General features: G+C 35.3%; 1 protein-coding gene across 5 annotated transcripts in view; it reads right to left on the bottom strand.

Moving 5' to 3' along the window:
• Nucleotides 1–3,617: 3,617 nt before the first annotated feature.
• The window catches only part of RPS6KA5 (ribosomal protein S6 kinase A5), a 64,880-nt gene continuing 46,555 nt past the window's right edge, over nucleotides 3,618–21,942 (bottom strand). For 4 of the 5 annotated variants that reach the window (XM_021531934.3, XM_021531938.3, XM_021531935.3 and 1 more), the window contains 8 exons: nucleotides 20,979–21,104; nucleotides 20,111–20,244; nucleotides 16,912–17,005; nucleotides 14,471–14,641; nucleotides 10,919–11,110; nucleotides 10,122–10,281; nucleotides 8,995–9,158; nucleotides 3,618–8,048 (listed from right to left, as the gene is read on the bottom strand). In XM_021531934.3, coding sequence (XP_021387609.1) covers nucleotides 7,809–8,048; nucleotides 8,995–9,158; nucleotides 10,122–10,281; nucleotides 10,919–11,110; nucleotides 14,471–14,641; nucleotides 16,912–17,005; nucleotides 20,111–20,244; nucleotides 20,979–21,104 — 1,281 coding nt within the window. In that variant the 3' untranslated portion in view covers nucleotides 3,618–7,808. The remainder of the gene's footprint in view (nucleotides 8,049–8,994; nucleotides 9,159–10,121; nucleotides 10,282–10,918; nucleotides 11,111–14,470; nucleotides 14,642–16,911; nucleotides 17,006–20,110; nucleotides 20,245–20,978; nucleotides 21,105–21,942) is intronic. The other variant, XM_021531936.3, reaches the window with a different exon arrangement.

The following is a 21,942-nucleotide window of genomic DNA, read 5'->3' as shown; positions in this document are numbered from 1 at the left end:
AGTAACAGTAATTAAAAGCAAACACCATACATGCATCCCCGTGAAAAACCCAAAGAAAACCTGCATAACCTACTTAATCCCAATGTATGCAAGAAAAATGTAGGATTCTTTAGGTATGATGATATCATTATACCATAGAATTTCACCATATATATTCACACATTTTCCTCTAAACCCAAGCTCCTGACAGTGTTCGAGCTCAGTAACAGCTGAAATACTATCAGTCTGTCTTAGAGACTTGTTCAGATACTTCTCCCTACTGCCAGAGAAGTCAAGCATAATGTAACAGCCAATAAACTCCCTGGTTATTACCAATACAACTGCCTTCATCCATGTATCGTCTCCCTAGACTTCAGATATTTGGTTTATATTTTTTTTTACATTTTTCTGAGAGAAGAGTTCCCAGGACACACATCTTCAGTAGTCAGAAGAACGATGGACCTGCAGACCACAGGGAATACCCATGCTATTGCTCTGCACTGTGCTCTCCATGAGCTTCTCTTATGGGAATCCAAGGCTGACTTTTTATCAATTACATTATGTACTTCTCCAGATTACTTTGCATTAACTTTGAAGCCGCCAAACTGGTTAACCACACAATACAGGGCAAAAAAAAAACCCCTCTCTTCCTGTTTTTAACAACATAGTTTGAAGAAGAACACAGGCTGCCTAAGATCAAAACCTTCATTACAGATACCATTCCAGCATAGCTGAAGGGTCTGATTTGCCAAATGTTGATCATACCCTGGTGCTTAACAAAACCTGCAAATAAGAAGTACCTCCAAGACAGAAGCCCAGCAACAGATTTTCCTAAAACCTGTGTTTCTGACCGGACTGGCCAACAGTCTGGGCTTATCATCAATAATAAGCATGGTTAGGCTTTAACAGCCCTAGAGACAGGAGCGTGCACTTGACATCTGGTTCCACTAATGTTCTACAAGTCCTGAGCAGTCTTCTAGAACATAGCTTTCCTGTATTTTCTTCACCACTATATTCACAAAATTATCCTTTCTTCTAGTACTTCTATCAAATTCACAATCATCCTCTGGACTCACTCCAAAAATCCTCATTCATTTCCTGAATATTAGGCAAAATAAACCAATTCAATTAATTATCTTGCCTTTTGATTCTCTTGCTTTTTTGAACCTGTCACAAGGTTTTGCATGTTGGCATGACAAAGAATTTAGAGAAGTGTGTATCTGTCAAAAAGAAAATTCCACTGCAATCTGTTGATAACTGGCATTAAAGAAATAAGGAATTCATGTCCATAATGCTGTATTTGCCACTTGAAAACTGCAGTTTCCAAGAAGAAAAGTTGTCAGGTTAATCTGCGTGGGGTTCTTTTATTCAAAAAGATTTTAACTGAATGAGGATATCATTGCTCCTTCAAAAGCAATGATGTACAACCAGAATGTCCTGTAAATTACAGCAACGCAAAGCACTCAGCATTCCCTTCTTCCCATTTCTTTCCTTCTCCCCATTCCCTGCCCACACTGACACATGAAATAGAACACCCTGTTCCAATCACTGCAAATTAACAGAGCCTGCTCCTTTATAACCAGCTGTCAGAATCTGTCACCATTTCAATTTTTGCCTTTACAGCTTCAAAGGTAAAGGCAGAAATTAGATACGAGTTCTCCTACTAGGACTACCATAAAAGTTTTTATCTGGCAAGAAAACAATTCTGCAGGTCTCTTTCTCTGCAGATGAGAGAGATCAATACTGTAAAGTTATCTGTAAGCATCCATAGTTGCTGCAAGAGCATCTTAAGACTACCAAAATTGAAAGCCAATGCCAAACTTTTATTCATTTTTGTAATCCAGCAGCATGTTAAGATTTAAAGCCTGTTCTCATTTTGGTCCAGAAGTAGATCTCAAGTCTTGCTTTTCATTTGACAGCACTAAAAACTGAACTGACCTGACTCACCTGCAATGGACTGACATGGTGATACATACTAAGCAGAATTGTATGAACACTGGAACGTAAAAGCAGCAGGGACACAGCACCTCAAGCTCTAATTTGTAGCATCCCTCTATAGTGAGCACATCACCAGAGTGGGATCCTGCTCCCTCAAAAAGGCATAAGTTCAACAAGAGTAACTGTTATGTACAGCAGATTTATTTGCTTAAAGAATGAGAACTCATTAAGGAGACACCTGAGAAAAGCTTTGAGGTATTTGCTGGTTCTGTGAATTTAATTTTTCTTCTCCACTGTATATGACTTTTATAGAGAAAAAAACATATGTACTGTTACTATTGAGTGAGCTTCTGCAGACCATACAATGACACATCTGTAAGCAGTCACCTCAAGTAACTTAGGGACAAATTTCAAGCATTGTCCCCTCTCTGCAGCATCACCTTTAAGTTTTCCCCTTTCTTTGCACTTTTCTTAACTCTGAAGACTTTAAACTTGAAAGCTTTTTTAGCATAGCTGAATGTCACACAGAATCATACCCATAACTTAGATAAAATGTACTTGGCTAGACATAGTTTTATCAGCAAATATCATTAATATATATATGCATATTTTGAAATGGCTACCTTTCCAAACAGATTTTGGTTATTCACAAGGCCTAATCCTAAACTCTTTTATTTTATTTCTGCTTACAAAAATAGAAATTTGATCGTAATCATACCAAGACAACTACATATTTAACAAAATAAAAAAAACAATTAGGGAAAACCAGATGAACACAAATGAGACCACTTTTAATATTTGATTTCTTGACAAATATCTTTGTATTAAGAAAGCTGTAAGAAGTTTGCACTCAGTTTGCGGTTTCATCTGTTAGGTTTTTTGGCAGTTCCTGAAGCAATTAAGAAGAGTTCTGTTTTTCTTTTCTTTATTATTGGCATTTCAAAGGAAGTTAGCAGACTTCTGCATGACTCTTGTAAATACAGTTAGATTGGTTGCCAATTTTTAAAATCAATTTTACATGTGAATAATATGGATTTCTCTCTACCACTGAATAAAGTATTAGTCAGACCAGCCCATAATATCTCTACCTAAACACTTGTAATTGTTTCCCAGCCAGTTGCTGTCTTCCATTTCTATCACACAGAACATGAAGATTGTCAAAATACATATTTTCTTGAAATTTGCATTACTGCAGGTCTCTTGCATTTTTCTATTATGCAGTTTCTGGGCACAATAAACAAGAGCTGGTCTATGTAATTGAAAGTATCACTTTATTTTCTACTGCAGACTACAGGAATCAGTCTGAGTTTTCTTTTCTACATAGGTGTTCTGAACATTCAGAATCTATTTAATACATGATATATAAAAATGTGTGATGGCAGGCAAGAGTTAGTGAACAGCTCTGCATTTCTTCTACTTTTAGATAATCTAATGCCTTGTGGGCTAAAGGACCAAACTGAGTTGAAATATCCATGTTATATTCTGTTCTCTCAATCCAGAATATTCAGTCAACTATCTCAACTGAAGGAAGGCAATATAATGTTTTGTCATGTAAAAACTGGAATTTGAAAAAGACTGTCGCTTATCAGGGAAGGAATAAAAACCATTAATTTAGTAAAAACACCTGGAATGATACCTGAGACACAACAAATAATTTCAATATGATGAACTAAATGTTATAAAGCCACACACACACATGCTCAGGGACCTGCAGAGGTAAGAAATATGTTTATGTTGGACAACTAGCAAGAAAGCTTGCAATTCATTGTCAGTGAATAATATATGAACAGGGAGATAGCCGGGGGAGAAATTACCCCTGAAAATATCTGCTCAGAAGATTCTCACTTCTGACTTCCCATAACCTTCTTCCTCTTCTGTGGCAGCCTTATCTGGTCCTCCAAATCTGCGTGAGTCCAGAACCCATTTTTAAAATTCAAGTTTTCTTAATCAAAGCATATTACTTTAAATTGAGATCTAGTCATGCAATAACAGCATGTATCTACATGCATGCAGACAACATATGCACAAAGTATAATATACTTGTGCAACATTTCATTATAACCAATGAACACATTTTTTGCTGAGAATTATTCTGTTCTCAGATGACCGAGAAGAGATACATCTGTGTAGGAATTATTTTGTTCAGAAAAGTAGCCTCGGAAAAGGGCTGAGAAAATGCATCCATCAGCAGAGCAAATTTGAAGCCTCAATCCATTCTGTGATGAAATACATATTGCCCCTAGCCCCCAACTGTTTAATGTTTAATAGTTTTTTTTTCATAGCAGTAAACAATAAATAAGCCCAATACACTGATTCTTTTCCTTAAAGTATAGAAATTTCACTAAGCCAGAGGAACTGTAAGTTATGTTTTCTTTGTACTTCTCTAAATCCTTTAGCAGAATTACCTGCTAATACTAGTATTTGTGTTTCTAAAAGTATTACAAAGAAATGGCTTTACCAGATACTGAGTACCTTGAAGATTAGATTAAAACCCACACTAATTGAAATCTCTACTAATAAGAAATTTGATTTTTCACACAAATCTGCCTACAGCATTGCTGACAGCACTCTATTTCTGACAGTAGACAGATATCATATTAGACATTAAAGCAGATTGAGGCACAGAAGCACTGTTAAGAAAACTTAATCTGAGTATACACATAATTCACAATGTAGCACCTCTTCACCAAGACAATAAAAAGTATTTATAGTACTAATGAAGATTAACTTGTACACTTCAAATTTGAAACAGTGGTCTGAGTATGGAAAACACGGCTCATGGTCTTTATATGACCTTGAGTTCCAGGCTGGTCAACAGATTAAAACCCTGTTCTGCCAAGAGTAAATACGCTCCTGCAGGGACATCAGAACAAGATGTAAAACTTATTCTTGAGCTGCCTAGTTTGCAACTCAACTTTCAGTCTATCAATGTGTATGTACATCAGCAGTTATTTATGTAAAGATGCTAATCTAAAAATTCTGACAGCTTAGTGTCAAGTACACTTCCTCCTCAAGAGCTTGGTCACCTGGAGGCAGCAGGCAGTCAAGCATTTCAGCTACCCTGGGTAACTGGTTCAAAGCAAATACAAGGTGACACCTAAATGTACTTGGCCCTGCCCAAAAGAAATAGCCTGGGATTAATTTTTTATTAAACAACTACCATGAGAGCACAAAGAGGACACAGAAATATTCAGCTATAAAAGTTATCTTCGATGCAAGTGATGTATTCTAATAACTTTAGTCTCACAACAGTCTCTCAAAACTGTGTAGAAAAACAGATTGACAATACAGCCATTATCTCTAGCATTTAGTATCTTCTGCAAACATTCTTGTTGTTTCATCAGTTTGTCAAGAAACAGTTTAAATTTCCCAATAGAGAACAACTGTTCAGTGTTCCTAACATTTAAGTTCTTTCAGCTGGGTCACAATATTCCAAATCCACCTGGTATCCCACAGTTTTTTACACTTACATGAAATCAGACTGAAATTGCTTTTTCTTGTCCTCATCCTGAAGACAAGTTCCACGAACTCGAAGTGCAAACTTTATAAGCAACCTGTTCTCCATTCTCCCAATTCACTTATACTGTCTGCATGACAAGTATAAATGGTGGATTGTTTGTTGTATTTACAGCAAGTTTATTCAGGAGAGGAAAAGTATTCTTTTACAAATGAGCCATGTTCACTATTGAGATTACTTCCAAAGAGAGCATTCAGAAAGCAAATCTGAATATATTACACTGACAATTATTTTTCAATACTTTAACATAGGCCACTTAAAATTGGTTGTTATTAGCACATAGACTGATCTTTAAATATACTACTTCTACATAAACAGTGCAAATCTCAATATTCACATCAACCTGAAATTAATGCTGCAATTACTGTTGACATTCACATCAAGAAAGTAGTAAACTATTTCACATGAGCAATTCCAAAACCTCAGAATGCCATTATTAATATTAAAGAAACACAGAACAAACGTGTTGGGCTTCAAAGCCTTGTTTTGATACACACAATCCCTGTAAACATGGATTTATTGTATGTGTCAATACTGATATCTGATATAATTCTATAAATAAAACCACTGATATAAACAATTTCTATAACCTTTTTTTTTTTTTTTTTTTTTGCATAGGGTTTGGATTAAGGTTACTTCAGCATAGAGACAGCTGTTAACAAAATCCTCTAGTCAATGAGTCTTCCATCACACAAATTTAGGCATATGACAAGGAGCTTCTCTGACTTCAGTGAAAACTTACACATGTAAGCATTTGCAAAACTGGAGTCATCTTTAGCACTTAAGTTACCCCTAGTCATTGAGAATGCAAGCTATAAAAGAACTCTCCATAAATTTATAAAATATACTGATTTAAAAGTTTATGCTGATGTTTCTTGAAGTCACATTTATGATTCCAAACAGTTATGTACATACTATACTATCACAGTAGGAAATACTTCACTGTAGAACACCACAGTGAACAAGTCGTGAAGCACAGTGTTCAATATAATTTCCCTTTAGTATTCCCAGTGCATAAGTTGTTAACATCTACACTACACAAGGTGCCCAAGTCTAGTATTTGTTATATACAATGTAAAAGCAAGATAGAAAGAGCTTTGCATTTTACAGTAAGGAATGAAAACAGTGGGTAATATACAGGGATTCACTCCTGCAAAGTACAGAAATTTCCTTCACAATGACCACAGCCATCAAGTATGATGGATTTCAGGTCATTCAGCCCAGTAAAACAGCGCTCAGCACCTTGTAGGAAGAGAGATCTGAGTGCACTTTATTCTAAAACACCTCCTTTGGATGTTATAAAGTGCAAAAAATAAAACATATATTCTAATATTTTACAGTCACTATTAGACTGCCATATTTGCACAATGCAAAATTCAAATAACTTGGTATGCATTTTTATGGACCCTATAATGACAAATGTTGAAACTGGAGTTTTCTCATCTTTAAAAAAAAAAATCTTAGTATTTTAAAATTATTGTTTAACTATAAAAAGAAAATATAAATTATAATTAAATCTTGAAATAGGTATTTCAATATATGACTATTTTCCAAAGCATCAAATATGAAATTTAATTTTTTCTTATAGCATTACATTTTAGAATCTGTAAAATCTTTTAGAAGTTAACAACTTCAAAAAATAAAAATTGTTGTATCACAGTACTAGACATCTCACCTTATCAGATATCTTTTACCCTAGAAGTGTTTAAAAAAATAAATTAATTTAAAAAATCTAAGACTTCTATTCTCAGTTGTTTATAACAAGATATGTGGAGTTATTTTTTAAACAAAGTAAGAGTTCCATAGTGCTTCATTTTAATTTTAAAATTCAAATAAATGGGACAGAATGTAACCATAAGTTTAAGAGGCTTTAAAGTACTACACTGCTTTGGTGCATTGTACCAATGATTGTTTACATGCATGAAGAATCAAATTCTACAATATTCTTCACAGAGCTGGGTAAGAGCAGAAGATCCTGAAGTTCTACATGTTATAGAGCTTTCCTTTCTTTGAGCAGTGGGGAAGGAACTGGGAGGAAGGTTGTGACACTGAGGACCAGTCTTCTTCCAAGCGGTACCATGAGCAGCACAGCTACTTACCTTGAGCTTGGCCGCACACCAGTAATTTAGCCCTCAGAGAATACAATGTTGGTTGTAGAACAGTATTATACTATATCCAGTGATACCAAACAATTCTTGAAGGAAATGTATGGAAATACAGAGCTAAAAAGGTATGACTGAAATACATTTCTAAAGCAACAGAAGTCTTCCTGTAGCAGCCTGTAAGCCACAGGGAGGAAGAGCAGGAGAAGACAATACAGGTACTGCCAAGTCTATAACCACTTAACTCCTCGAGACAGGATATTCTCTGCTGCTCATTCAGAGAACTGGAAGATGGTTTCTGGGTTATTGCTGTCTGTAGGGTTTGTGGGCTGCAATGTCTTTGTGGGTGTAGTTTTACCATGAGAATGAGAGGAAGAAGAATGGGAACTTTCACTGGAGCTGCTACGTGTCTCTGTGCTTGTACTTGTTTTTTTCATTTTCCTTCTTTTTGCAAGAGGTGCCTTGTCCACATTCTGGAGACAGAATCCTTCCCTTTTGTACTTGTTAAAGGCCTGTTTCAAAATAAAAGGTAATTCTAAGCTTTTCAAGATATTTAACATATTTTATCACTTATTGTGAATGGTCTACAGTACAACACAAGATAAAATGTAATTTCTTGACTAATTCCTATTTTAGCTGTAACAACGACTCTACCAACCTTTACAGGTACATAAGAGCCAATACAAAACATTACTGATTGGCATCTTCCTCTCCTTGTTCTTTTCCATTTAGAAGTATTTTTTATTTAGCCTTAACCTATTTAACACTACATTTTCAGAGAGAACACTGCTAAATTAGTTTTTCTTTCAGTCCAAATTATGTTACATTGTCAGGACCTCTCCAAGAAACAATTACTTTGTTCTTCTCTCCTTCCTAAAAAGCAGCCACAAGCATTTCAGCATAGATCTACTACTCAATTTTTATTCATTCTTTGCAGAGGTTATAATGAGAATCAACACTATGTTTATAAAATACAGTTACAGTTCAAATTATTTTAATAAATAAACAACAGTAGATAAGCAAGCCCACTAAAAAAGCATCATGATATAAAAAATATTAACTACATACATATATTCCAGAAACTCTACCTCAATTTCAGAACCATAATGACAAAAAGTCAGTTACTTAGGTTGAATATGAAGTTTCGTTTTTTTAAATAATATTTTTAATAGATTTCTCTAAGAAATAGAATACTTTTAATTGCTGTTTCAAGAATGGCACCCAATGCCCAAATCGTCACAAAAATAAATACCTCCAAGAAATTTATGCTTGCTTCATCATTCATATTTTCATGTACTTCATCAGAGATGTTATAAGAAAATGTTATTGAAGAAAAAAAACAGCTATAAGCATATACTGAATTATAAGGACATACGTATAGTTTTAAAGAGAAAACACACACAAATCTAGATGACACAGTACAAAACAGCACATGACAAAAAATTTCTCAGAACTTACATGGAAAGTGGCTTTGACATATGTGTGCACTGCAGCTCCTGAAGAGCCTAAGTTATCAGGTGTCATTAGAGGGTTAGATGAGAGCTGGCTGCCATCCTGAAGCCACTCGTTGTATCTCAGGCTGGACATTTTAATCCTTTTGTTTGGATCCACTGTGAGAAGTCCTAAAAGAAACACATTACATTCTTGCAAACTGTCAGCTATTTATCTTCAGTCAATAGAAAATGCAAATATTTCTTAATAAAATCTCATGCATTGCTTTGATAAGTAACTGATGTCAATATTTATCCTAGGTATGCCAATATTTACCCTAGATAAAGCTCACACAATGTTATACTATCATCCTCTCCAGAAGAATCTTAAAAGTAAAAAATGGATATCTGTTTGCTAACTCATATCTCTCTTCACACAAACTCAGAACTATCAAATTATTTCTTCACTTAAAACCTGTCTAGGATAAAGTTCAAAAGAGTAAGCCTCAGATTCCCTGCACAATTCACTTGTCAGAATCTCAAAATCCCTATATTTTTGGCAGAAAAATTCCATACAAATCTGCTTCTACAGAAATTCAGAACTCCATCTAAGTAGCATTAAGGTGTCTACCTCACGATGAAAACTTAATTAGATGCTCAAAAGCTTAAGGGAACCAAAGCATGGCAAATGTCAATGAGGTAGCTCAGAAATACAGTAAGTAGTCTTTGTACAGGAATTTAGAAACAGCCAATGGAAAAGAAATAGTAATACATTCATTTTCTGCAAAAGCTCAGCTTTTAAGACATTTATCTCATAAACAGTTTTGTTTTTTCAGAAAGGCAAAAATAACATAATAGAAAAATTCTGCTTTTAAATATGTTTTAAAAGTGAGTTCACTTCAGTTCCTTGCAATCCCACTAACCTTATCAACATTTTACCAGGTTAGAAAACTCTGCTAGGCGTGCAAGCAATTTGTAACACATTCTGATGCATCCATTGCTTATAGCAGAGGTCAGTACACAGCCCAAGCTGTGCATATTGCCCTATCAAGTTAGACACTTTGCAGCATCCAGATATCGTATGGTTTTCCAAATTCTAGATTCTACCTTTTAAAATAAAAACATAATGTACATTAAATACTTGTAAACACATACCTCGAATTAGCTCTTTAGCCTCTTCAGAAACATTTTTCCAAGCCTCTCCTTCAAAAGAAAATTCTCCCTTTTTTATTTTCTTCATAATTTCCAATGCGCTGGTACACGTCAAACTTCTGTCTTGAGACTGAAATGGTACTTGTCCTGACAGCATCGTGTACTGTCACAAGAACAAAAGCAGCATTAGGAAACACAGTGTGTTTATAGACAACTCTGCTGCTCAATATGAAAGGCTGTTGTTTGCATCACCAATGCTACACAATAAAACTTGGCCTAACATAACTTTAAGGCTATAGAATATTTAAATATAGAAGACTTTCTCTGGAGTCCTTGTTAGAAAAAACATTCATCGATTCCAGGAAGCTATGAACAAGATATATTTCTACCTCATTTATATCTAATGAAACTAATTTTCTGTAGATCAAAATACAGGTTGATTCCTTCTTGGAATTGAAACTGTTGAAAGATTGATATGGATGCCTGTAAAATCCCCTAACAAGCATATATCTTTTTGAGAAGCTGACTGTATCAAGTAATTTTTCCATTCCCAAAAATGTTAAATTTTATTTCCTACTTGCTAAAAAAAATTTCTGCTCCTGGAAAAGACCTTTCTTTGGAATATATTATTTGTGCAGCGCTACTTTCACCTCCCCTTAGTTCAGCATGTACACAATTTATGTCTGAAATCATCTGAAGTCCCTTGCATTTCAACAAAATAAAAATTATTTTTAAATTATAAATTTATATTATAAATTATAAAATTATAAATAAATTAGTTAAAACTCTCAATCACTCACCAAAATAACCCCCAAACTCCACAGATCACAAGACTCATCATAACCATTGTGATTCAAGAGTTCTGGGGCAGCGTAATGAAGAGTAAAACATGGAGTCTTAAGAGGTTGATTATCAGGTGGTTTTAAACGAGCAAAGCCAAAATCAATTATTTTTATTTCTGAATTATCAGTTTCATCTGTAAATAGTAAATTCTGAAAAGCAAAGACAAAAATCAATATTAACACTGGGTACAAAATTTGTTATAATTTTGTTACATCTATCACTACAGAAAATGTTCCATTATCTAGAGGGAAAGTGAACTGCAAGACACTGAGGGAAGAGAAAAAGAGAAATAACAGTACTCTGGGCTGTTAGAAATGTGATGTGTTGACCTGCACATGCATATCTGCAAGTCAGGGTGATTCTGAGATTACTAATGAAAATGGATACCTAACACAGAAGGTTGGAGAAAAGAATTCTGGGAACATTGACAAGAAAAACCGTAAGACATCCATATGTTGGAGATGGGAGAATTGCCTTCTTCTTCAAACAAAACCAAGTTTTCTTAAGCTTCCAATTCCTTCTGGCATGTTGTCAACAACAGCTTTCTTGTGTGGGGGATTCCCACTGCTCCTTCTTACTTGTGACTGAATAGTCCTTGGTAGTCAATGGCACCACAGTACTGCCATGAGGACAATAATGCACAAGAGTCATTTGAAAGTGAAGGATGGTGGCAAAAAGGTGCACCTTGGTGTGAAGTGGTGTTAATAAGCGCACCAATAGCTCAGAGGTTTCACTGAGAGCTGTCTGGCACAGGTGGCAAAGCCAGTGCACATATATGTTTTGGAAAAAAACTGGGACCAACAGCATTCACGCACTGAAGGTCACGTAACAGTCCCACCACAAACCTACTCCTTAGACCAAGGCAGAGACATTGGTGCACTAGTCCCTGAGAATTCCAGCTTTACACACTGGAATGTGGCACTTTTGGACTTGAAGACAGACAAGTTGTTATCAGTTTGAAAAATATAAGGTAATCTGCTTCTTTTTTGTCCCCTGAGCATTTGTATTTGCCAAGAAAGATACAATAGGGACACTAAGTCATAGAAAAACTGTCTGAGGCCCAGATAAACCATAAGCTAATTCTGCTCTTCCCTTCAGCTTCTGAGAGAAGAGCATCATTTTGCTGTTGCTTTTACTGTTCAATTTATGAATGCTAGGAAAAGTCTCAATATTAGAAATCCTATAGTCCTATCTAACCTTGTAATACAAAAAGTTAATGACTCACACAAAGTAATTAATTTCAAACTCATTAACAAGGGTAAAAAATGATTGCTAGACTGCCAGCAGATCAATAAGGAGAACCTGAGACCATTAATTATGGACAAAAGAAAATAGCTGCTACAAAACAGTATTTTAGCATTTTTGCTTTCTGTACTGCTGATAGAGCTCAATGCATATTCAGAGGAGTCAGTTTTTAATTGTTGTGTGTAAATGGATCTACAGGAAGCCTAATTTCAGCAAAAATATTCATACAAGAAAGACAAGTGATTAATATAATAGTCTTTTTTCTATGGTGATGTAATATAACCTACAAGTAAATAAAGAATGAATAACATTGATTTACGAAGTCCTTTCTTATGATAAAAATTAAATTGGTTATGCATGGAAAGAAAGGTACAGTCCAATTATCCTACACCAGGTTCAGGTATTCCTATTAATTAGGCAAATTAAGCCTGTTTCAGAACCCTCCCATCCCCTAGATATTTACAGCTATATTCCACCTATATTTTAGAATACATAAACAACATTCTCTCACACTTGTTATGTTTTGTTGTAATACCTTTAGGACCCAGTTCACAGATTAAAGAACAGAGAAACAGCCCTCAAATCCTCTACTGAGAGGCTCCAAAAATGGTCACATATGCTACACAAACTCTTTATTCCTATGAATTCTCTATTTTCTATCCAGTACTTTTCCTCTGTTTTATAGACCAACATGTGTGATCTAATTACTATTGATAAAAAGAAGTCTTCCAGTACATGAAATTCAAAGTCTCACTCTTAGTTACATTTAACCAGACAGACATTAGAAAAAATAATTATCAGTAGCACATTAGATTGCAAAGTTGAGCATCAAAAAATCTGACTGGAATTCTTAGAAAAGCAACAGAATTTCCTATATATCCTTTTACAGAGAAATGCACTAACCATATCTATATTGGGAAACCTGCACATCCCATTCTAAGTTCATGTCAGAACCTAAAATAGTAACTTTCAAAACAAGCAGGAAGGAGACAAGCAAGTTAAGTCCAACTTTGTGGAAGCAATGGATTCTGCAAGCTGTTTGCTAACCCTTCATTACTTGACTTCCCAGACTTCTGTTCTTGAACATAATGCAGACTTGAAGACTGCCTAATTTACCACGCAGCTAAGCTCTGCTTTACTGTGCCTTTATATTCAAAGCGGCAATAAGACTCAAATGATAAGAGCAGAAGAAAGAAAGAGGGGTTGGTTTCATCCTTTTAATAATTACGTGTTTCAAAAGTCGTTTTCTTACCCTGATGATGCGACTCTTGGAAAAAAGTTTCTTTGATGACTTTTTTAACTCATACATTAGAATTACAAAATAGTCTCTCTAACTGTTTACTTACAACAGGAGTCCAAGACAGAGATTCTTTCAAACTCATATATTTTGGACTAGTTTTCAAAAATAACTAGCAACACCTAGAAAACTTCATTACTAGTTGAACTGGAATTATTATAAAATAGCAAGTCTTCCATATTACAGAAAGTATATTACAAAAAGATAAAACATCAGTAGGAATGGTGGATTATTTTTTAACTCCAGCTACAAAAAGAGCAGCTATTTCCTGGGGTCTGATGGCTGTCATCACCCTACAATGAACATCCTTACTGGATGAATCAACATTAATCTACACTATTGTCAGTCTCAAGAAAACATACATCCCAACCCATTGCTGGCAAAAACACCCAAGAAAACACTGGCTCCAGGAGGTAGAACAAAGCCAGTGGTCAATCTTATAATAGTAAACTGAATATTTACTATTATAGAAGGCACAATGATGCTGCACAGCAAAAATACCAGAAAAGCAGTTACTGAAAAATAGATATTAATATATTGTTTCTTTTGGGAAACTACTGAACTCACTGAACTCAAATCACACATCTCTCTTAGTGCTCATTTCATACTTAACTGGAAAAGAAGCCCTACTAAGGAAATTAAGATCAAACAGAAGATGGAAATGTACAGACAAAATACCCAAGCAACCTAGCTCTGCTTATGAATTGTTTCACACCATAAATGCATACTAGTGAAAAATGCCCCCAAATAGGCAAAGAATGTTTTTGAACAAGAGTAGAGACTGCTTACAGTTACTTTTACCTATGAACAGAAAAATATCTACAGAATTTGCTAAGTAAAAGTTGTAACATCTAATTAAAAATACAGAAGTAGAAAACTCTGTAACAAAAGGCTGGGGAAACAGATACATCACATTCCAGACATTTAATAACTTATTGTCAAAACACATATATGCAAGTCACTATACCTCAGGTTTCAGATCTCTGTGGACTACTCCTACATCATGCATATGGCTCACTGCTGAAACAAGTCTCCGCATAATGTGACTGGCTTCAGTCTCACTGAAATGTTTCTTTTTCTGAATACGTTCAAGCAATTCTCCTCCCTTCAGCAATTCCATTACTAGGAATGTGTGAAGCTGAAACAATAAAAATATAGCATGTTAAGAAATTTAACATTACAAACCAACATTCACTCAGGAGTTAGGTGCTATTCTGACAGGTTCTCAATATTTGAAGAAATAGCACTGCTGCTTGTAGTAATTTGGAAGACCAAAATAAAGTACCAAATATCTCAGATGGCATTTTTCCCATCAGTCTTGTTGAGACTGAAGAATAATGCCTTCCCATGTGCACCCATATTTATTAACAAAAATGCAATGCCACCAGCTAAATGTATAAATTTGCAGGGAGATGAAAAGGCTTTACTTAGACTAACAAGTAAATCTGGAAGAAGTGAAACTTTTACTGCTTAAGCCTGTTCTGATATGAGGACATGTATCTATTAATATGTATAAGGAGGTAACCACTTAAATGTTACTAAATCCTTTAAAAGCATCCTGAAACTTTACCTCTGAAATAAAAAATTATCTAGAACCTGTGATTTTATCCCCTATAGAGTAGTAGCCAAAACTACTCCATCATCAGAATTAAAAAATATATCTTACCAAAAATTAAAGAGCTTTTTTTAAAATTAAAAAAGCAATGAGTTTTTAGAAGGTTGCTCTTTTCAAGGCAATCAGTAAACAGAGGCTTCCTTGATTATAAGACAACACTGGCACACAGTCAACTGCAATTCAAATGTCTTGCCATTAAACAAACAGCAGACTTCTCAGAACAAGGAAGTGAAGTCAGCATTCTCAAAAGGCAATGGATGTAGACACGCCATGGCTTCGAGCCCTTCCCTTCCCTGAATGACAGTAACAAAAGTAGTATTTCCAAGCAGAACAAAAATGTTCTGGGAAGGGGCCAAAAAATGGAATTCAAAGCAATAGTCAGAAGGTGCACACTTTATATACCCAAGAACAGAAGCAGAGCTATGTGGACAGAAAACAGTAACACTTCTTAGAACAACCAAGGTGTCTAGCAGTGCTTGAATGATGTCTTCTCCTGCAAATTTTCTTTATGTCTTAGGAATATCTGTCAGGGAAGTTAGAAGGATAAAAATACTTTTTTCACTAGAAAATTTATGGCTTACCAAAAGACTGCAACCCAATATTATATGGTTGGAATACTAATGTAGAATTTGAACAGACTGGTATCAGAGCAAGTTAAAAACTAGAATTTCTTCTTATTACGACAAACTGCAGAAAGGTCAAAATTAGAAGATTTCCATCAGTTTTGGTCTTCAGAATATTGTGTGCCAGTAATCTTAAAGCTAACACCTGGGATCTACCAGAAGTAGCTAAAAATACAGTGGGTTGATTGTCTGAGAGCAGCCTATTCAGTGGCAGAGCAGTCTGGAGAACCAATTTCTTAGGTTTAGCATATTCATTTTACTCAAAGGAAACTGAAAGAAATGTCCTGTTCTACACATGTGCACTGATATTGCACATATATGTAAAAAGAGGATTTTCTCGTCATTAAAAATTACAGTACAGACTGTACTGTACAGTACTGTATCCTCTCAGTGAATTCTGAAGTGCTCTACATGAGCTCTCTGCTGTTCCCAGCACAAACAGCGTGAGGGGGATAGACTGGGATATGTGGAGAGGTAAGAGACCCCTTGTTCCATTACAAAATCCATAGACCAACATAGACCAACAGAGTAGTTTAGGTTGGAAGAGAGCTGCACAGGACATCTGGTCCAAAACCCTAGCTCAAACCAAGGGCAACTTCCAATTCAGATCAAATTATTGTTTATTCCACGCTGTATTATGTTAAAGGAAAAAGACAGTTAAGACATCTAAATAAACTGATCTTAATAAATTTTCCAATACACTCTCTACTTTCACATTTGGTAATCTGGCAAGCTATTTGGTTATCTCCATTAATTTACTAATGTGTAGGAAAATATACTAGATATATAAACTTCATATGCGGCATTTCTAGATTAATTCACGAATACAGTTTAAGATTTATAATGATTCTGGGGGAAAGGTGATGACACATTTCAGTATCATAGATACAGAAATTGGGCCACAAACACATTGTATGATGGCAAACAAAGACAAAACAGAACAATGAACAGAATTCAAGTCTCTAATTTTTTCACATACTGTTTTGATTTGCTAGAGTAATAGCAAGATTGTTAGAATGAAGGATTTCTGCTTCACTTTCTGTACTGACTAGACAAAAGCCCTAGGAAAAAAGTTGCCTCCACAGTTACAGAATGCTTAAGTCCAAACAGTTCTTTTGAAAACACGTAACAGTTGTTTGGTAGGTGCTGATTACAGTTTCTTCAAAATACCTGGTCATGAAATACTTCATGTAACTTCACTACATTTGGATGTCCTTCGCAGAGTCTCAGAGCTGTTATTTCTCTCTGGGTGTTGGCTTCCATTCTGGAAAAATTGAGCAGTCATTTTGTAGCAATTTTACTGAGCAAATTGCCCATTCTGAGTGTTAGTTTTTAACTGTTTGCAATCCATATTTTTTTACTATTACAATCACTTGAACACAATTAAATGCATATTAAAACTAAGTGGAGAAAAACTCTCCTCATAACCCTGCAATGTAGTCCATCAAAAAAACCATACCCAATTCAAAAAATGTTTTTATTGCAACTGCAACTTCCTACAGCAAAAGCTGATGTGATACAGAATAGTTTCAATCTAAAACAAACCATGCCCTTAGTCCAGGGCAATTTGACTTCACCTTTGTTACTACCAATATTTGTTAGTTCATCTTTATCTTGGTCCCATCTTTTTTCATTCTTAATGGGGACAAGTGCTTCCAAAATGAATTGGAAACTATGAACTCTATTAGAAAAATAATATCATCTATATATGAAATGTGCTATACAAATGAACCCCTAAATAGAGAATTGTAAAAATCTGAAATGGAAGAGATAAGAGACCATTTCCAGAGAAAAATCATTGCATAAGTTCCCTTTCAAGTATTGAAATCTATAGCCATAAAAAGTGAAAACTGTGATTGTTATAAAAACTATATGAATGGTGACACAGCAGAACATTTTTTTCCACTATTATAGATATATAGTTATATATATAGCTATTATAGATATATAGTTAATATATATTGATTTACTTTTGGCAAATATTGCCTGAAAATTTCTGCCAAAACTCTCTCTGAGAAAGGCTAATCTGTACTGATTTAGAGAATGGCTTTACAGGTAACAGATTGAGATAGAATCTCTCGACACATATTTTCTTAATTTTTGGTTGCTTTTTCCCCCCCCCTAATTAGGATGAGAACCACAGTGAGAATTCTGTACAAGAAAACTCTGTCTTTCTGTAGGCTTCATATAATCAACAAGTAAACTAAGTTGTTCCACCTGCATCTCTGCTGCTGAAATTTTTTAACTGGAAGTGACTTCTGGTCCTTAAAGAATTAAAAAACCTGACTCACAGTCTTTCCCCCTAAACTACTATCAGAAGGAAGCAGACCTTGGAAACAGATGAAAAAGGTTCAGTATCATGAGCACAAATCTTTGAAATTTGTATGTGGGCTTTTCTGAATACTTCCACACCCCCCCCCCATAAAAAGTTATCTCAGATTTTAAGCAACCCTGTGAGAAACAAATAGGATGTTCTAAAACAGTAACTCAAGCAGGTTTACATTGTTTCAGTGGTCATCAGATAGACAGAAAAACCTAAAAATGTTGGCTGGGGACAGGTCCAGCACTATTAAAAAAGCAACACCACAGAGCTCATCTGAGCTTTCGCCTCAAGTATCATGAAAAGGTTTCCTGAAATGTAAGATTCCCCTTTTGGGCACATTTACCCAGTAGGAGTGAAAGACTAACTTTGAGGCAAAGAAGTTGCTAGGAATTTATACTTTTCCTTTTAGCAAGATTTAGTGGTGCGATCCTCAGAGCAATATTACTCACAGACTCTAATTCAAGTTGGGTTTTAGCCAATTGTTCAGAGCGTGGGTTTACTGCTAACTCTAAATACTGTACAAACATGCTGAGTCTGCTCACACCCTGCAATCCTAAAAAAAAATTTCAAAAATCTCTGTATACAGATCGCTTCTTACCTTCATTTAGCCTGAGCCACCAAGATGAAGGAGAAAGAGCAAAAGAATCCATGAGTAGTGTAATTCAGGGACATAATTTCTAGAAGTTCTAGGGGAAAATTCAATACTGGTCTGCTCACTTACCCAGAAACAAAACCCACATTATGTTGAGATGGGAGCACTAACCTACAGCTCTACTGATACCAAAGAAAAAACTTGTAAGTGTAGACACATGGCAGAGATCTTCACATTAAAATACCCAATGTAGTTGTCTACCACACACCACTTAAGGCCTCATTTTAATGAGTGAAATCCCCGTGAATCCATCTTGCAGGGTGAATTAGTTCACTGCAATATACATACCTAGAGTAGGATTCAGTGGCCTAAGCATAGGAAAGAAGAGCCTGGAAGATGACATCAGCCATGAAGACATCTACAAAAAGGTAGTAGTCACAAGACTGATGGGAACCAGAGGACAGAGAAGACACCAAGAGATGCTAAAATGGCCCAGTGTAGATGTCTATGTTTAAGTTACTGAATCCCACTTCTAGTGCAAGACAGTTTTAGGCAGGTTTCCATTAATTCAGCAGACCTCAGAAAACTAACTCAGACACCTACACTTCAGCTTCTTGCTCTTCAACCTGTCCTATTCAAAAAGCACATGATGAAATGACAGACACTTAGGTCTGGCAGACAGCTTCTTCTAGACTCTGGAAAAACTGAGGTACAGCCAAATGTCTTGAGCAAGAGATCACTGAACTATCATTCTGACAGCAGAACATTTCTACTCTCCTGCCAGCATTCTGCAACACACTAGGGATGTACTTACTAATGAACTCTGCAAAATGAAGGTAAAAATCCATCTGCTACTCAAAGAATCCCTTATCTTTATTCTCCTCTGAGCAAAAACTCCCAGAGATATCCATTCTGGAAAAGAACCAGATGGTACCCATGTACAAAGCAAGTCAGCTGCTTCCATTGTGGTGTTCTCTACAGAACATCCAGGAAACAAGATAAAACTTACAATTCCCATTTTACACACACACACACTTAGATATGAGGCAACACACACTGCAGACCATTCCTAAAAGCAGCATCCTAGGCAATCAATTGGGCTGCTTAAGAGGGAGCTAGCGTAAGCCTACGTCAGTTCACTTAAGTCTCAAGATAGAAGAACCTTATACCTTTACTTTGTTAGGAGCAAAATTAGGGGAAATAATGGTAGAATACAACTAGGAACCAGAAAAGTACTCTATAGTTTTCTTCTTGTGTCCCAACTAAAGCAACATTATTTCAAAAGACTGTCAGAATCTTTTAACGGTCATAAGGTTACAATAAGTGTCTGTAGATTCAAAGAACAGGAAATAATTTTCAAGTTATTACTTCTAAAATTGTAGTGAACATTATTCTACTCCATGGGTGACAGTAAGCAAAGAAAATATTTTTATTGTCTTATAGAATATTTATACCTTTTGCTAATTATTTTTACTGCATACTCTTGGCTAGTTTTCTTGTGTAAGCACTTTCGACAAATGGAAAAACTTCCTTCTCCCAATGGTTTCTCTTTCAGATCCAGTTCATAATGATGATAAAATGGAGAGTCCTGTTAGGAAACTGTCTGTATTTAGTTTTGCAGAATACTTTTAGTATACACAGTCAAAGACAAAGAGTAAAATTTCATGAGAATTTTTCATCTATATTTAAAACTGTAAAAGAGCTCTCTTTTTATTAAAATATAATCTTAAATTTTACTAAATAAAATGCATAAACATTATTCTAACAATCATAGAGTAAAGCTTACATTACATTAAACAAATAATCACTAAATAAATCATTACTACTACAACAGTTGAAGATACAAAATCTTCAGACAAACAGGATCAAAGATGGTCATACATACATTTATCCACAAAAATATGTGCTCATTTGAGGACATCACAATAGCATGTGCTCTTATAAGGCTTCACACAACTATATGCTCTTTTGGGTAAAAAAACCATAGATGGAATTACTATACAATAAATTAGCTTCAGAAATATCTACAGTGTTTGGCTGAATAAGAACTATCAGGAGTTGTATTATTATTATTACTATACTTCAGTCTTCTGGAAAACTAAATAATCATCTCATTCTTCAGATTAAACTTCAACCACTTCTTAATAGGATCACATGCAAGATCTGATGGATCATTAGATGCTTGAATCATCCAAGGAGCCATTACAGAGAATCGATAAATGAATGATGGTTACTTTGAAATCCATAGCCTAGATTATGATTGCTGCTTGGGAAGTTACACACAGTTAACCAAATTAATTTAAATCTTGATATTACTATTACCTTCATCATAGCACTTCTGGCAATAGTTGTAGTTCCAGGTCGCTCATCCCCCACATAAAACTGAAAAGGATCTACTGTAGCTGCATTGCGTTTAAACAAAATAGAAGGTGCAACGAAAGAATATCCCTATGAAATTAAAACATCAGAAAAGGGTATAGCTTGATACTGTTGTGCAAACTACCATAATACATATGAAACAACAGAAGTTTCAGAAGAATTTTTCAATAGATCAGAATTTTTGTATCATAATAGAGAAATTGTAACTTACTTTGTTCAATATGAATAGGTATCTTTCTGGAATTAGTTATATGATTCTCCACAGTTAGAAACAAAACAATAATACTACAAGAATTCTAATAAATGCTAATCTGGCTCAGTTACAATTGCTTTACAATAGTGATAAAGGCTTGTACTTCAAACTAGCTAGGTTCCCAGGACACCTTAAAGTTAAGGCATGAAACAGTTTGCATGTTGTGATGTAAGCATCAAACAATTTTAAATGGATTAACTTTATATCAATTTGTGTGAGCAACGATATGCCCAGTCTGAGGATCATAATAACAAGAGCTGCGACTACCACTGCAGAGTGAATCAGATGTTATTAAGACACGCATAACCTGCTTGATATAGTCACTATGAATCTAACAAGCTCCAAAATATGACACTACATTCCTCTACCCTGAGGATTAAGCTGCTCAAAAACAGACAATAAAAAACAAAGGGAGAAGAGAAAGCAATCCAAACTGCTGTTCTCCTCTGCAGTTTTGTTACCAAGTTGGTTGCATGTGAGCTGTTTCTGCCCATTTGACATCCAGACCGTGTAGTCTAAGAAGGGATTGTTCTTTAATAGCGTGGAAGGAACAGTAAAGAAAGCTTTGTTACTCATCTGGAAACATCAGTCAACTAACTAGAGTGCTCCTACAACACGTGGAGTTTCAGTTCGCCCACTTTCTAAAGGATTACT

The sequence above is a fragment of the Lonchura striata genome, chromosome 6 (assembly GCF_046129695.1).
Source record: "Lonchura striata isolate bLonStr1 chromosome 6, bLonStr1.mat, whole genome shotgun sequence".
Taxonomy (NCBI): domain Eukaryota; kingdom Metazoa; phylum Chordata; class Aves; order Passeriformes; family Estrildidae; genus Lonchura; species Lonchura striata.
The sequence above is the reverse complement of the archived record's forward strand: the minus strand, read 5'-3'. Positions and strand labels throughout refer to the sequence as shown.